The sequence below is a fragment of the Podarcis gaigeae genome, assembly GCF_964106915.1.
Source record: "Podarcis gaigeae genome assembly, chromosome: 8".
In the NCBI taxonomy this organism is placed as follows: domain Eukaryota; kingdom Metazoa; phylum Chordata; class Lepidosauria; order Squamata; family Lacertidae; genus Podarcis; species Podarcis gaigeae.
This window is the reverse complement of record NC_139684.1, coordinates 75,385,786-75,400,961: the sequence shown is the minus strand read 5'-3', so window position 1 is coordinate 75,400,961 and position 15,176 is coordinate 75,385,786. Positions and strand designations below refer to the sequence as shown.

The 15,176-nt window shown below is 45.2% G+C and overlaps 1 protein-coding gene across 3 annotated transcripts; it reads right to left on the bottom strand.

Moving 5' to 3' along the window:
* Positions 1-180: 180 nt before the first annotated feature.
* Positions 181-13,709, bottom strand: LOC310851673 (phospholipase A2 inhibitor NAI-like). Of its 3 annotated transcripts, none has more exons than XM_083754303.1 (6): positions 13,576-13,709; positions 10,672-10,747; positions 6,777-6,893; positions 4,710-4,853; positions 2,567-2,728; positions 181-934 (listed from the first exon to the last, which is right to left on the bottom strand). In XM_083754303.1, exons 2-6 carry the CDS (start codon positions 10,730-10,732, stop codon positions 717-719), a joined length of 702 nt encoding a protein of 233 aa, XP_083610429.1. In that variant the 5' UTR covers positions 10,733-10,747; positions 13,576-13,709; the 3' UTR covers positions 181-716. The 3 variants fall into 3 exon arrangements, with proteins under 3 accessions (XP_083610429.1, XP_083610430.1, XP_083610428.1); XM_083754304.1 differs by having other exon boundaries at positions 10,672-10,752; positions 13,579-13,678; XM_083754302.1 differs by having other exon boundaries at positions 10,672-10,831; positions 13,579-13,663.
* Positions 13,710-15,176: the final 1,467 nt, after the last annotated feature.

Genomic DNA, 15,176 nt, shown 5'->3' with positions numbered 1-15,176 from the left:
AATTACCAGACGAAACTATTTATGTACAAGACCATGGCTGCACGGCCTCTGTTAGCCCAGAAAGGGAAAGCTGGTACAACTCCAAACAAGGAAGAGTGGCAGACAAAATTGATGAACTATGCCGAGATGACAAAGCTTACAGAAAGAATTAGTCACCAGGAAGAGTAGGTCTATAATAAAGAATGGGGAATGTTTATGATTTATTTGAAAAGCTATTGTAAACAATGACATACATTGGTAGGATTGACAGAAAACTTGTAGTAAAAAGATTGAACTATGGATTGACAAAGGATTTATAAAAATAGAGTTATGAAAGAGATGCAGAGGGGGAAATAATTACATTAAGATCCACAATTGGGGGGGGGTGTCAAAAAGGATTATATGTTAAATACATAAACATATAATCCTTTTCGTTTAAATGAATATAATTCATTTGTTTATGTAAAATAGAAAATGCAAAAAAAAAAATTATTATAAAATAGTAAAAACAAAATCACTCCCAGTTCCAGCTCCCATTGATTCCTGCTTGATGTTGCCATGTTCTGATACTGCTAGACACCGCAGTGGAAAATAACACATGGGCACCTGCACACTTTGGGAGGTCTGAGGTCTTCTTCCCTGTAAAGCCTTTGGTCTGCTTATGGCCTTTCATTAGCCACATGGGATGGATGGACTATTTAAGTGTGGTTCCCCTGGACCCTTTTGCTGGAGGGAAATCAAGCAAAGTCCATCGCAAGGAGGAGCCCAACCAAGGCTCGAAGGAAGAGACCAAAGAATTGTGGAGCGGCACGAACCATGAAAGAAGCAAGCTGGCAATCACCTCTTGCGGTCACAACAAGCATGGAAGTATGGAAAACGCCTTCATAATGAGCATCACAGAAAGCTTTGTTCACACAGCCCTTGAAGGCAATTACAATCACCAAGACAGGAGATCCTGCAGGGACAAAGGAAGGAGAAGGCAGTCAGCACCAGAGGAATCCCAGCATACCGTGATTAGAAAGAATTTGCTGCAGTCCACCTTATTCAGCAAGCCAAATTAATTTGCACCTATCCCAGTCAGCGAACCCTGAAAGCTTAATCGTGGCCGGCTGGAAAACTGAGGAGTCGGTTCCTTCTGCTTTCCCTGCAAGAAGGATCCTGTCTGTGCTACAAGAGGGGCAGGGTCAATTCCCTTTGTGGTGGAGGCTGCTGAGGAGTCCTGTCTGTACATGCACCAGTTCCCCGCTCCCTGTGAAACTGGATGGGTAGTCTGTCAGCAGAGTCTGGCACTCTTTGGAGAACTTGAGCAGTGCAGCTCTAGCACCTCCAAGTCCATCCTAGTGAGAGGCTGACCCAGAAGCCACAGCAACCAACCCAGCGTGGACTTTAGCATCCTCAGGGTCTGTTACTCTGGGCTCCCCATGCTTGGCTGCTCCTGCATTGCAGGGAGTTAGGCTAGGTGACCCCTTGGGCCTCTTTCAGCTCTATGATTCTATGAGTCCATTGGAAATTTTGCAATTCTCTAAAAGTTGTGATACAGGCCTCATCTAAGAAAAACACATCAACTTGTGGGTGGGGGGAGCACACTTTAAAAATACATTGTTTAATGAAATTTAAAAGTGTGTGCATTGAGATAAAATGTTATTGTGAGTGAAACATAATATGCATTCAATTATCACTATTTGCATTTTTAAAAAATAACAGACCAATGCGGAAACAGACAGCCTTAAGAATAAATATACACAGAATGGAAATGGACCCAAAATGTAGACCCAAAATAGAAATGGACCCAATCCATCCCCCTGAAATAGCTCGTTAAGGACATTATGTCATCTCGCTTGGGGAAACTGGAGAGTGTCTAGTTTCTCTTAGAGTCCCAGCTATGCATGGTGACAGAAAAAGGTGCCACGTTTTAAAAGGACTCAATTTTGCCTGCAAATGAAGAACTGCAAGTTTACATGCAGTGCCCTCCTGATTTTTCCTGTGGCTTGAATTCAAGCATGGAAGATTCTTCCTTTTCAGCCACAGATTGAAGTTACTTCATGTCACATGATGTCAGGCAATATGACAGATAGGTGACTCCACCCACCCATCAAAGTGACCTGTTGAGGGGCTGACCATTTCTGGATCAAGACCTTCAGCCAAATCCAGTTCCCCAGCCCTGCCTTACAGGGGTGTGAGATGAACCCTTTTCAAGATTCTGGTTGAATGTGTGAGGATTCAATCTGTGGCCCCAACATTCCCATGTATGCCAGCCTAGCCTCTTCCTCTCGCAAGATTCACTGAGTTTGGCTTCTGTTTTTGCTTAGCATGGCCAAGTTTTGATTGTTCAATTCTGTAAAAAAGAGGCAGACAATCTGTGGCAAGGGGGGGGTTGTTGTTGTTGTTTGAGAATTTTGGAAGAGAGCTTGGGAGGGATTTGGGGAAGGCACATACCACACTAATAGCCTCATGTACGCCTGATGTCCCTATGTATTTGACCAGAATAGCTCCATAAGACAGATCCTCACAAACACCCTGGTAGATATGTTCTGTACCAAAGGAAATTTCTGGATTTGAGTGTGGGAATGAGGAAGAGATGAATTACCAGCAAATATAGGGGATGGAACCTCTGCAAAGCCAGACACATCGGAACAATAGTGCTGGTCTCCCTCACAGTTGGCAACCACTTCAGCAAAGCATCGATCTCTGTTGATAGCAAAGCACCCTTGACATTTCCTCCCATTGGCTGTCATGTTTACATCTGGAACTGTGAAGGGGGTAAACAGAGAGATTCAGGTTAGAAGGAGAACAGGCAAAAGTGGCAAGGAGGGAAATTGCAGGCATCAAGTGCTTGCTCAACCAGAGTCTCTTCAGTCCCTTCCATGCTAGGAGAGATTACGTCCATGATCATTATGCTACCGTCTGCCTCATTTGCTTTGTTATTTGGGAATATCACAGCATTCATAGCAGGGATGGGGAACCTGTCTTCCTGAAGCTGTTGCTGTACTCCAGAAACAAGGCCACAAACCGTGTTTTACAGAGAAGAGTCCATGACTGCACAAGAGTGGCAATGACCTACCTATAGTCTCTGAGGTTAAACCTCTTCAGGGAACTGGTTGAACGTGAAAGGACTCAAACTGTGGTCCCAACATTCACAGGCATGATGGCCTAGACCACAAAAGTCTGAGGGAGATTATTATTATAGCAGGATAGTGAGTATTCTCCCTTCAGTCAGAATCCTATGTAGGGTTTCTCCTTGCCAGGAAGTTTCTAACTACCGTACATTCAGTTGAATGCCATTTGAGCCCCCTTTAGACATTTGCACTGACTGTGTGGAGGTTGAGAGAGGACACCCTGGAACAGTGCTCATGGGGGTCCCTGATAGAGGTGATGGTGAGCTAGCTCTCTCCCAAACCCTAACACGCTTGGAGTCCTCATATCATTATCAGAGGCAGGAATAGGGCTGCAGCCTTGTCAGCCTTGTGGGAAACTGCTACAGTATTGCACTCATTAATGCGGTTAGAATTTGGGGTGCAGGTGGCGCTGTGGTCTAAACCACTGAGCCTCTTTGGGTTGCTGGTTGTAAGGTTGGCGGTTGGAATCCATGCAACAGGGTGAGCTCCCATTGCTCTGTACCAGCTCCTGCCAACCTAGCGGTTCAAAAGCATTCGTGCTCGAGTAGATAAATAGGTACCACTGTGGTGGGAAAGTAAATGGGGCCACACACAAGAAGGCATTGGGGGCCATGTCATTGTGCATGCCACAGTCCCCATGCACATATGTATCCACCTAAATTCCTGAAGAGGACAATGGTCTCATCACATTGCCTTTCAGAATGCTGCTTTCAGAGATTTTAACGGCTGCTACTTATGATAACTTTGCATTGCACCTACTGTCTAATGCTCTGAATAAGGATGTAGTTGTCAATTTCAAATTATCTCTATTTCTTATTTTTCCAATCTTAATTTCAGTTCCCCACATGTCCACATCAGTTCTCAATTTATTTTAGCAATGCATAAACTTTTATTGCGCTAGCCAAAGGTCATGGCATCACTCAAAGAAAGGAAAACAAAAAGGGGGGAGGAATCAGCAGTCACTACATATGTAGTAGAACCACAATAGAATCCACCAAAATTCCTTGTTACACATTCTCAAATAAAATGTGAAATTGTCTTTTTTAAAAAAAATCTTTCATTTTAGTGCAGATTTCTGCTGATGTATTTTATCTCATAAAATATTGTGCCACTTGGTTGAGGGGGAGACAGGACCTAAAAGTGCTTTACACAAAGATAAAGCAATAAAATCGGGGGGGGGGGATACAACCCTACTTTAAAACAAACTAAAGCAGATTAAAACTACCTCAATTTTCTAAGCATCTGGGTAGATGCCGCTGTTTTCAGCAGGCACTGTCAGGAATACAGTGAGTTTGCCTGATTGATCTCAAGATAGAGCTATGCAGCTTATTACAACTAGAATGCAGGAGTTTATGTGCAAATATACAGTAGCAAGTGCCCTTTGTCCTCAGATACGATACGATATGATAATCTATATTTTCTGGGTTTCAGGATGAACTACCAGGGGCATATGCAGAGAGAATAAAATAGCATAAAAAATTAATTCCCACCTCAAAGCATTAGCTGGCTCCCCTCCTAAGTACAGAGAGGAGTTGGAGGATAACAAATGATGCAGTTTAAGGTGATATGATACACAGTTTGGACAACATAAGGGTATATAAATGCATAAAATACATGGTGGAGCAGCCTTATTGCAGCCATTCCCCTTGCAACAGGAAACCTTGGTGAACACTGTTTCTCCTTCAGCAAATTTAATGGCTGTGAGGCCTTCATAGCAACTAGTGGATTGCTTGCAGGTTTTCAGCACGTATTGTTGTCCTGCAAGGATTTGAGAGAGAGAGAGAGAGAGAGAGAGAGAGAGAGAGAGAGAGAATTTTAAATCGAAAGGGAGGACATGATGTGGACAGGCTCTGATCAGTGGTGTAGTGGTAAATGTTTAAGTGCAGGAGCTCATAATGCTGAAAGCAGGCATCTGTGTTGTTCTAATATATCTTTATATATTATATATTGGGGAGGGGGGCACTGAGCTTTGGTTCAAATCTAGGCACTTCGTGAATAGGCTGCCTTGGCTAAAGGTGCTCCATAGATTGCCTGCTTTGACTCATCTATCTGAATCCACTTCATTTTGCCTTTCCCAATTTACACACACACTCTCTCTCTCTCTCTCTCTCTGTGTATATATATATATATATATATGCAGGTTTTGGTGTCCTCGGGTGTCTTCCCGTGTAAAAGTTGGGGTGTCTAGGCGACGTTTCGACGAGGTCTCACTCGTCATCTTCAGGCTGGTGCTTTCGGCTTCTTGTTACTGGAACAAGAAGCCGAAAGCACCAGCCTGAAGATGACGAGTGAGACCTCGTCGAAACGTCGCCTAGACACCCCAACTTTTACACGGGAAGACACCCGAGGACACCAAAACCTGCATTCCTGTACCCGTGAAAATCTACGAAAGCAAATATATATATGCTGCACCCCCCTGCAATCCCTACACAGATCTGGCTGACACAAGCCACAAAACCACAGCTCGCCCCTATACACGAAGCCAAGCCAAAGCACAACTAAGTGCAATACAGCCATCTTCTCAGGAAAACTCTTCACAAAGTTCAAGAGGTCAAGACACAAAGACTTTAGCAACTAATCCACACCTAATGACCCACCTAAGTGGTACTCAGGATATCACTCAAGAAATCACTCAAGGTATCTCTCAAGTAATTAAGGAACAAAAGAAGAAAAGGCACACTAGCCTGGGAACTTCCTCTCTGCCCAGAACATTGGAGGCTAGACACCACACCCCCTCTACAGTATTTATAGGAACTCAAACATTGAGATCCCGCTCTGTTCCAGTAACAAGAAGCCGAAAGCACCAGCCTGAAGATGACGAGTGAGACCTCGTCGAAACGTCGCCTAGACACCCCAACTTTTACACGGGAAGACACCCGAGGACACCAAAACCTGCATATATATATATATATATATATATATACACAGCAATAACATCTCACTTTCAACAGAAGTTGGTAACATTTGCAGGCATGGTCACTCCTGCAGAGAAGATAGTGCCTGTCAAATTAGAGGCAAATAAGTCTGGAGACATTTGTGCTGCACACCTTTCCTTTCCTTTCCTATTTTAAAAGGGATTATATCTTTTTTCTTTCTGTGAAGAACTGGATGGAATTTGCAGGCAAAGCCTGCCCTTTCCAAGGGCACGAATCCTAGCAAATTTTGGAAGGATAGCTGCAGTAGTTTCCCCCCCGAAGGGCCACTGTTATAGCTTTGGGATCTGCTCAATCATCTCCCACTTTTACTATTGGGAAGTAAAAATGGCTATAACTTTCCTGCATTTGATATAAGCGGATGAAATTTGCTGGCATCATAGCCCTTTCTGAAGGGAAAAAGCCTGCCAAAGTACAGGAAAATAAGTTCAGGGGCCTTTGTTCTGGACACTTCTAAAAAAATAATAATAATTAAGGAGCCATATCTAACTCAGGTGTCGTTTCAAAGGGCCACCACACTGAATGCCCAATTCTTATATTCTGCAGAACAGACCTTCTGATAAGACAGTATCTGTAGGAGGCCTTCTTCTGCAGAGTGCAGTGTTGCACTGGGTATATTATAGATGAGACTATCTTTAAGGTATCTTAGTCCCAAGTTGTGAGCTAAGAACCCTTTAACATCACAGCTGCAGAATTACGACCAGTGGTCACTGAACCCTGTCAGTGGTTGTTGATCTCTTGCACATACCTCTAATGTTGTATGATTGAACAATGGCACAACTGTCAAAAATAGATGAACATTTCTTCAAAGTTCCAGTGCAATCCAGTTCAATGCCATTACAAATCCAGCACTCCAGAGACAGCCCTAAAAGCAGGAAAGGAAGAAGAATCATCAAGATTGTGTTCTGAGTCCGGTGGCCCCACCCGACGAGTTCCACCCGAACCATCCCCGACCGCAGCCAGTTTTGGTTCAGGGGGAGCCTGAGTATGAGGTGGAACACATTCTGGACTCCCGATACCACAGGGGAAAGCTACAGTATCTCATAGACTGGAAGGGGTATGGACTGGAGGACCGTTCCTGGGAACCAGCAGCCAACGTCCACGCGCCTGCCTGCCTCCGAGATTTCCATGCGGCGTACCCCAGCAAGCCGGGTCTAGACCCTCGATTGAGGGGGGGGCCGGGAGGGGGGATGGTGTGATGGCCTGGGAATCCGATTCAGAGGCTGAACCGGAGGAATCCTAGCCTGCACAGGAGTCCCCACTTCCAGGGCCGGCTGAACTGGGGCAGGGCCTTGATTCTGAAGTGCCTGCACCTGTGCTGGATCCTCAGGAGCAGGCACCAGGTGAATCCACTCTGGCTCCAGAGGTGGTTGAGGACTCAGTGCCTACAGGTGAGTCTCCCCCTGGGCCCAGAAACCCTTCAGCCTCTCCTGAACTGCAGAGGCTCAGGGCAGAGAGGCGAAGGGAACTGGTTTCTCCCAGGAGGAGTGCTCGCCTTAAGGCCAGGAGAGGCGGGTCTCCTGGGGGCCGGGACCGCCCCTGGCCTCAGAGAAGATAAAGGCCAGTCAGCCCGGTCCCAGGTTGCGGGAGCAATGTCTTTGTTGAGTACCTGTTCCTGCCCGGACCCGGACCTGACCCTCCAGTGTTTCTGTCCCCGCCCGGCTTGCTGCTTCGGACCTCGTCCCACTCCTTGTGAACTGTTTCCAGGCTAGTGACCCAGGACCGGACTTTGACTACGCCAACGGTAACCTTCCCCCCGGGACGAGCACAGTTTGTTTGTTACCTTTTCTAAGGTTAATATTTGAATTGGCAGTACTTAACCACATAGCATCATTACATTATTTATATTTTAATAGGAAGCTGCTTCCAAGTCCAGGTGAGCAATAGCTCCTAAAAGTGCAGGCACAGTCAGGTGCCAGACACTGAAGTGCCAGACTAAAGAACCAGGTCTCTCTGAGACTGAGGGAAGCTCCTCCTCATGAGTAGATCAAATGCCACAGTAGATGTCGGCCTTTGGTTTGGTCAATTGGGCCACCAAGATCTCCAAATATCTCAAGGGCTATCACATGGAGGATGGAACAGGCTTGTTTTCTGCTACTCCGGAGGGTAGGTCTCAAACCAATGGCTTCAAGTTACAAGAAAGGAAATTCTAACTAAACATCAAGAAAAACCTTCTGATAGTAAGAGCTGTTCAGCAGTGGAACAGACTCCTACGAGAAGTGGTGGACTCTCCTTCCTTGGGGGTTTTTAAGCAGAGGCTGGATGCCCATCTGTCATGGATGCTTTAGCTGAGATTCCTGCATTGCGGAAGGTTGGATGATGACCCTTGAGGTCCCTTGCAACTCTAGAATTCTGTACTTCTATGATTGGCCGGTTTGTTGTAAGTTGCTTCGGACAAGAGAAAGTGGCTAGAAATTAATAACAATCATCATCCAGATTGTCTGCTGCCATCTGCTGCCATTTAGTTGCTTTGCTCTGTCTGGGTGGGGCTCAGATGGCTCATGTCCAAAGAACTCCAGTTGCCGGAGTGTTGGAACAATATATTTGCACAAGTTGCCGGACATGTGACTGAGCTTTCCTGTGTTTTGACCTTGGGCTTGTTGTAACCGAAGCAAGACCACTTCCGCCTCCATTGTAACTGATGAATGCCAGACAGCTGCCATTCTGATATATCATAATCATTTATTCTTATTGTAATCAGTAAGCTAGTTTCTACATATTATCATACACTCCGTCCTCCATCCAGAGAAGAAGTGAAGTTGGGCCAATGAGGGTATAGCCATGGCCGATTTAGGGCAACATAGGCAGCTCCCCATGGACGCGGGTGGTGCTGTGGTCTAAACCACTGAGCCCCTTGGGCTTGCCAATCAGAAGGTTGGCAGTTCGAATCCCCACGATGGGGCGAGCTACTGTTGCTCTGTCCTAGCTCCTACCAACCTAGCAGTTCGAAAGCATACCAATGCGACTAGATAAACAGGTACTGCTGCAGAGGGAAGGTAAATGACCTTTCCATACGCTCTGGCACTTGTCAGTGTCTCGTGGCATCAGAAGCTGTTTAGTCATGCTGGCCACATGACCCAGAAAGCTGTCTGAGGACAAATGCCGGCTTCCTTGGCCTGAAGTGAAATGAGCACCACAGCCCCAGAGTAATTTGCGATTGGACTTAACCGTCAGGAGTCCCTTTACCTTTAGGCAGTTCCCCTACACACAGTGCCGAGTAGAGGGGGCACAAAATTGAGTAGATAAATAGGTAGCACTCCAGCGGGAAGGTAAATGTTGTTTCCATGTGCTGCTCTGGTTTCGGTGTTCCATTGTGCCAGACATGGCTTAGTCATGCTGGCCAAATGACCCGGAAAAAATGTCTGCGGACAAATGCCGGCTCCTTCAGTCTGTAAAGCAAGATGAGCACCGCAACCCCAGAGTCCACAACTGGACTTAACTATCAGGAATCCCTTTACCTTTAGGCAGTTCCCCTACACATGGTGCTGAACGGAGGGGGCACAAAATTAAGAAGATCCATAACTGAGAAGATTCATTTGAGGGCACCAAACGTTGCCCAGACAGACACTGTTTTGATATATCATAACCAATTATTCTTATTGTAGTCATGCTGAAATGCAATCTTAAGCGAGGAACATAAAAAGAGCAGGCTGCAATAAAAGGCGTAAAGGAAAGTTTTAGAAGCATGCTAAGGCATGGCCTTTAAACAGGAAAATGCCTAGCTAGCTGAGGTATGGAAAGATCTGTCTTCGCAGTTAAGCTGGCAGTAAGACTGTATCACTGGGTGCCTTGCATGTCTATATGACTATAAAAATGGTGCGTAAACAGAGATCAGGGTTCCAGCCTCTGATCTCTTTCCTTATTGCTTGCTGTAACCTTTCCTGCTCAAGCAAGAAATAAAACTTTGCTTTTGGAAAATTCTCAGGCATCACATCTCATTGCTAGTGAGTAAAGGACTCAACTGTGCAATTAACATTACGTGGGGTTTCCCCACATCAGAATATTTCTGGACCTTGCCTTTTGTGTTGTTCCTGTGTTTTGAGTTTGGACCATGGCCAGAACTTGATTTCTTTGATTGCCCCTCTGTGTGAATTTGGGACTGCTGAATTTGGTGTCATTTGCAGTAGGACAGCACCCAAATTGTGTATGGTGGGTTCCTGAGATGAGCAGGGTTTTGTTTTTTTGTCAGTGCTTGGGTACAATCTGATGCAGCTTTGAAACAAGATGGTGGGGTACACCTTTCAAAACTTCACTAATTCTAACTGCTAACTTGAAAACTGCACTGATCTGGGTTTCCTGAGCAATGCTGTGTAAGAGATTGCTAGTACTTTATAAAATTATAAGCTCTGAGTGTGTCAAGCAAGCTAATTGACACTTGTCCCCTTTTCAGGGTTTTATTTTTTCCAAAGTTGCACTCAACATTACATAGCTCCTATTAGAGGGAGTGATGGCAATGGTGATGTCTAGAACCATGTCTAGTTGTTCACCTTGTGACCCACAAACTATCATTTCCAATTATTCGCATTCATAAAAATGTCATTTAGCACAATTAGCTTTTTAAAAGTTAAATTTTGCAAGCTGCCCTGTTTTATATTACATTTCAGAGCCCTGGTTTAATAATGTAAAGGTTCTGCTTTGCTTACCTTTATGCGCCAAGAATAGTAGCACTCCCATATTGAACCAGCACAGGGTGAGATAATGCATCAATGGAGAGGTTTTCTGGGCTGTTGGTAATTTTGCAGAAGAAATAATTTGGTCTGATACAGCTTGTTATACAGTGCTGCAGGAATGCCGCCACCCACCCTCAAAAAACAAACAACAACAAGAAGAAAAAGGTAAAGCATGTAATAGATAAATCAGTTTGATTGAATTTCTGCTTTAGATTTGATGTAGGATTGGAAAGCGGGGGGTTTGGTAAGATGCAGGATGATGTGGAGTTGCTGGTGGGGAGGTTTTGACACCATGGACTTAACTTCTTGGCACCAATATCACTGACACTTACCCAGACAGTGTGGTTGCGTGCCAAGCTCCATGCCCAGCAGTTCCCAAGTGATTAATAAATGCATGGACACGAGTATTTAGGTTTATGGGATAAAATAGGCCACAACTTTATTGGTTACAGAAGTGAGCAGTTCGGCTTAGGCATTAGGTGAAGCCAGGCTATATCTCAACTCCTGTCCATTATCAGGGAGTCCAACTAAAGGTAAACCAACAATAGGGGGAGCCCTTGACTTATATCATAGGGCTAGCCCACATCCATGCATCAAACAGAATCCACACAGCCCTCAGATCCCTTTAACAGGCTAACCATATTGCAGAGGGGCAGGTGGAGGCTACAACCTCCCCTCCATTAAATGAAGGCTTAACCTCACCAAGTTGTTACCATTGTTACAAGGTAGGTGAAAACCAAATGGCTGGAGCTTATTCACCAAGTGGAAAAATTCCTACCCGGACCCAACAATATGGCGGCCAACATTTGTCCATAGCAAGGTTTTGTCATACCAACGCATAAAAAGAGGGTGGGTAGGTTGGAAAATCTGGCAAGGATGTGAAAGAGGGGAGCTCCCCCAGCCACACTGCAGGTTAAATCTCCCACAGCAATGATCGGCTAACGGGGCCACTAGGCGTGACATAGCCGGGGGTCAGTGCAAGGGTGGTGTCAACTTCCTGCCCCCAAGTTGGATCGCTGCCAGGAACCAGATGCCTGGCCGCAACACTGCCCACTGTGAAAGGTGAGCGGACATTCAGGGCATTGCAGCTGCAAGGTGTGGTTGCAGCAGGCATACCAAAAGGAGCACTGGATTGGCTGTGCCAGTGTAGCCATGCCACCCCAACCTCATCGCTGCTGTGCCCTCTGCACCATCCAGGTTGATGGCACCAGCCCTTCCTGACAATGACCTAAATCAGGACGCAAACTAAAGTTTTAACTTTGCATACATCTTTGCTGCAAGATCAAGAACTGGTTTGTTTTTTACCATGCCCAAGTTGACTGAATGTCTAACATCTTCTTTCTCCAGGGCCGGGAGTTGGAAGGCCTGGTATGGCAGCAGTATTTAGGTGAGGGATCAGGCTGAGGCTACACAAAATAATTCCCCCTCACCTAGCTCTGAAGTAGTGCTGCATGGAGCATAGCTGTCAACTTCCCCTTCTTTTTAAGGGAAATCCTTTTTAAGGGAATTTCCCTTTTAAAAAGGGAAACCTTGACAGCTATGACATGGAGCTAGGGCAGAGAGCAAATGGAGACAGAAGTTGCAGAAGCCCTCATCAATGCCTGCTTCAGTCCCTGCCTGCTATGTAGGGTTGCCATGTGTCCTCTTTTTCCAGGGCACATCCTCTTTTTCTGGGGTAAAATTTCTGTGTGGGTAGATTTTTAAATTTTTCCAAAATGTCTCAGGCTATACTTTCTGGGTGAGACGTGGCTGAAGACTTGCTTTCCTCTTCTCTTCACCTGCCCCCCTCAGCAATATATCACAGCTTCTATAGCCTACATATAGTAGGGGTATTTAAAATGAGAGTCGTCATAAGGTAAAGGGACCCCTGACCATTAGGTCCAGTCGTGACCGACTCCGGGGTTGCGGCGCTCATCTCGCTTTATTGGCCTAGGGAGCCGGCGTACAGCTTCTGGGTCATGTGGCCAGCATGATTAAACCGCTTCTGGCAAACCAGAGCAGCACACGGAAACACCATTTACCTTCCCGCCGGAGCGTTACCTATTTATCTACTTGCACTTTGACGTGCTTTCGAACTGCTAGGTTGGCAGGAGCAGGGACCAAGCAACGGAAGCTCACCCCATCGTGGGGATTCGAACCACTGACCTTCTGATCAGCAAGTCCTAGGCTCTGTGGTTTAACCCACAGTGTCACCCACGTCCCTGAGAGTCGTCATAGCGTCCTCTTTTTTGCTCTTCAAAAATACGACAACTCTATATAGTGGCTGCCAGCTCCAGGTGAAGCCCCAGCTTTGAAAGGTGCCAGCTGTATGGGGCTCCTACTCTGAGGCCCTCTTTGGAGGAGACCAACAGATCAGCTTGGTGGTATAGACAGTTAAGCTTACGTTGCTGGTGGGTGTTCTAGGCTCTGCCGTCCTGACCGTGTAACCAATGCCATTCACAATGTGGATGTCAGAAATGTAGGGAATGATAAATGGCAAGTAGCAACCTCCATGGAGGATGTGTCATTCCTCTTCTTTGGGAATTATTGAACGCTTCAGTTCCACAGGCACCATGCGCTTAAGTGAAATTGCAAATAATTAGAAAGCCTATTGAAAAGGCCTGAAAACACCTCAATCCGCTTCCTGCCCATTTTTGTGATGTTTTTGGGTCACTTCCCAGGTGGGCGTGATGCATACATGCACATTCAAGCACATATGAGATACACCGAAAATGGTTGTTGCCTGTATTCATTTACAAAGTCCAGCACAACGTAGGTCAAAGGTACCTTAGGGACCTCCAGAACCTCTATTTCCCTTCCATAAGCAACAAACAAACAAACAAACAAACAAACAAACACATTTCTCATAAAATGAAATCAGAAAGTCTTAGAAAGCACTACCTGCCTTTTCTTTACTTATCAGCAAATCAGTCCATATCCACTGTGCCCTAGAAGGCTGCAGCAATCAATATATGAACCTGAATTCTGACTGCAAAAGACCTGTTGGCGCCATAGCAACATCATCGCTATGACAACACAGTGTGAAGGTTAAGCAGGCTTCTTAGGCCTTTGGCAGTTTTACGGGAGAGATGGTCAGGCAGTCACATGACTGTTGGAATTCCCTCTTCCTCCACAACTGTCAAAATAAGGGTTGGAAACCTTCCCTGTCCCCCATTGAGGGCCATATTCCCTCAGGAATAATCTGTCAGGAGCCGCACTCCAGCAAAGACCAGGGCTGATAACGACCAGCGCCAGAGCCAAAAAATGATGATGTTGTTGCTACATTTCTTTATATCCTGCCTTTTTCCCTGAACCAGGACTCAAGGCAGCTCGCAACAAATAAAACATGGGTTTGGGGATTTATCTGAAGTAAAATCAATTTGTTGTTACAAGCAACCCTATATCAGGAAGATGTTAATACTTTATGCTTTATGATGTTTTTATATGTGTTGGAAGCTGCTTAGAGTGGCTGGGGCAACCCAGCCAGATGAGTGGAACAGAAGCATTATTATTATTATTATTATTATTATTATTATTATTATTATTATTATTATTAAATTAAGTAGTGGGTGGACATAGCAGACAACACAGAGATTTCTCCAAGTAGTTCTATATAAGTAAGCTGGAACTGAACTGAACTGAACAGCTCAGCCGGCCTGCTTTTATAGGCCGCTGGATGTCAACATTGTGACAACAGCAACCCAGGGTTTCCTGCCTAAATTAACTTACTTGGGCCTGAGAGAAAACTATATACACAAAACCCCCTGGTGGCCAGGGTGAGAACTTCAATACATAACATTATTATTATTATTATTATTATTATTATTATTATTATTATTAGAAATCCAGACACTTCCTGTGGTCTTGTTATGTTGTCTTCTTTGTTGAAGTTTATAAACAGAGGCTGGATGGCCATCTGTCAGGGATTCTTTCGCTATGATTCCTGCATTATAGGGGGTTGGACTAGATGACCCCCGGGGCACCTCCCAGCTATACTGTTCTATGATTCTGTTACTCCTGGACCTCTTAGAAAGTACCCACCACGTACACTCCCATTGGAACAAGTTGTTTCTGATGGATTTTAAATGCAGTCGTACTGTTTGCACTAATTTTCTAGGCAGGAAATGGATTTGATTTTTCACCCCAATAAAAAAATGTTGAATTAACATTTGAACACTTTAATGTGTTTGTTCCCTGCAGCTTGAACTCTCTGCCTGCACCCAATGCTGACTAGAAAAACAGAGTAACAGTATTCTAAATGAAGTTGCTCATGGGAGCTTCCACCTTTAATCTGGGTTGGTACTCAGACCAGATATAGATCTTGCTGAGAACTAGATTTTACTTGCCCTAATAAAAACTGCTACCCACACTACCTTTGTACTAGATCCGTGTGGGCTCTTTCAGGCTGTATCCAGATTGGCATGGCAATTACAAGCGTTAGTCGAGAAGACTCACAATAGGGACATGGCCACTGTTAGTTCTAATCTTTCTCAGAATCA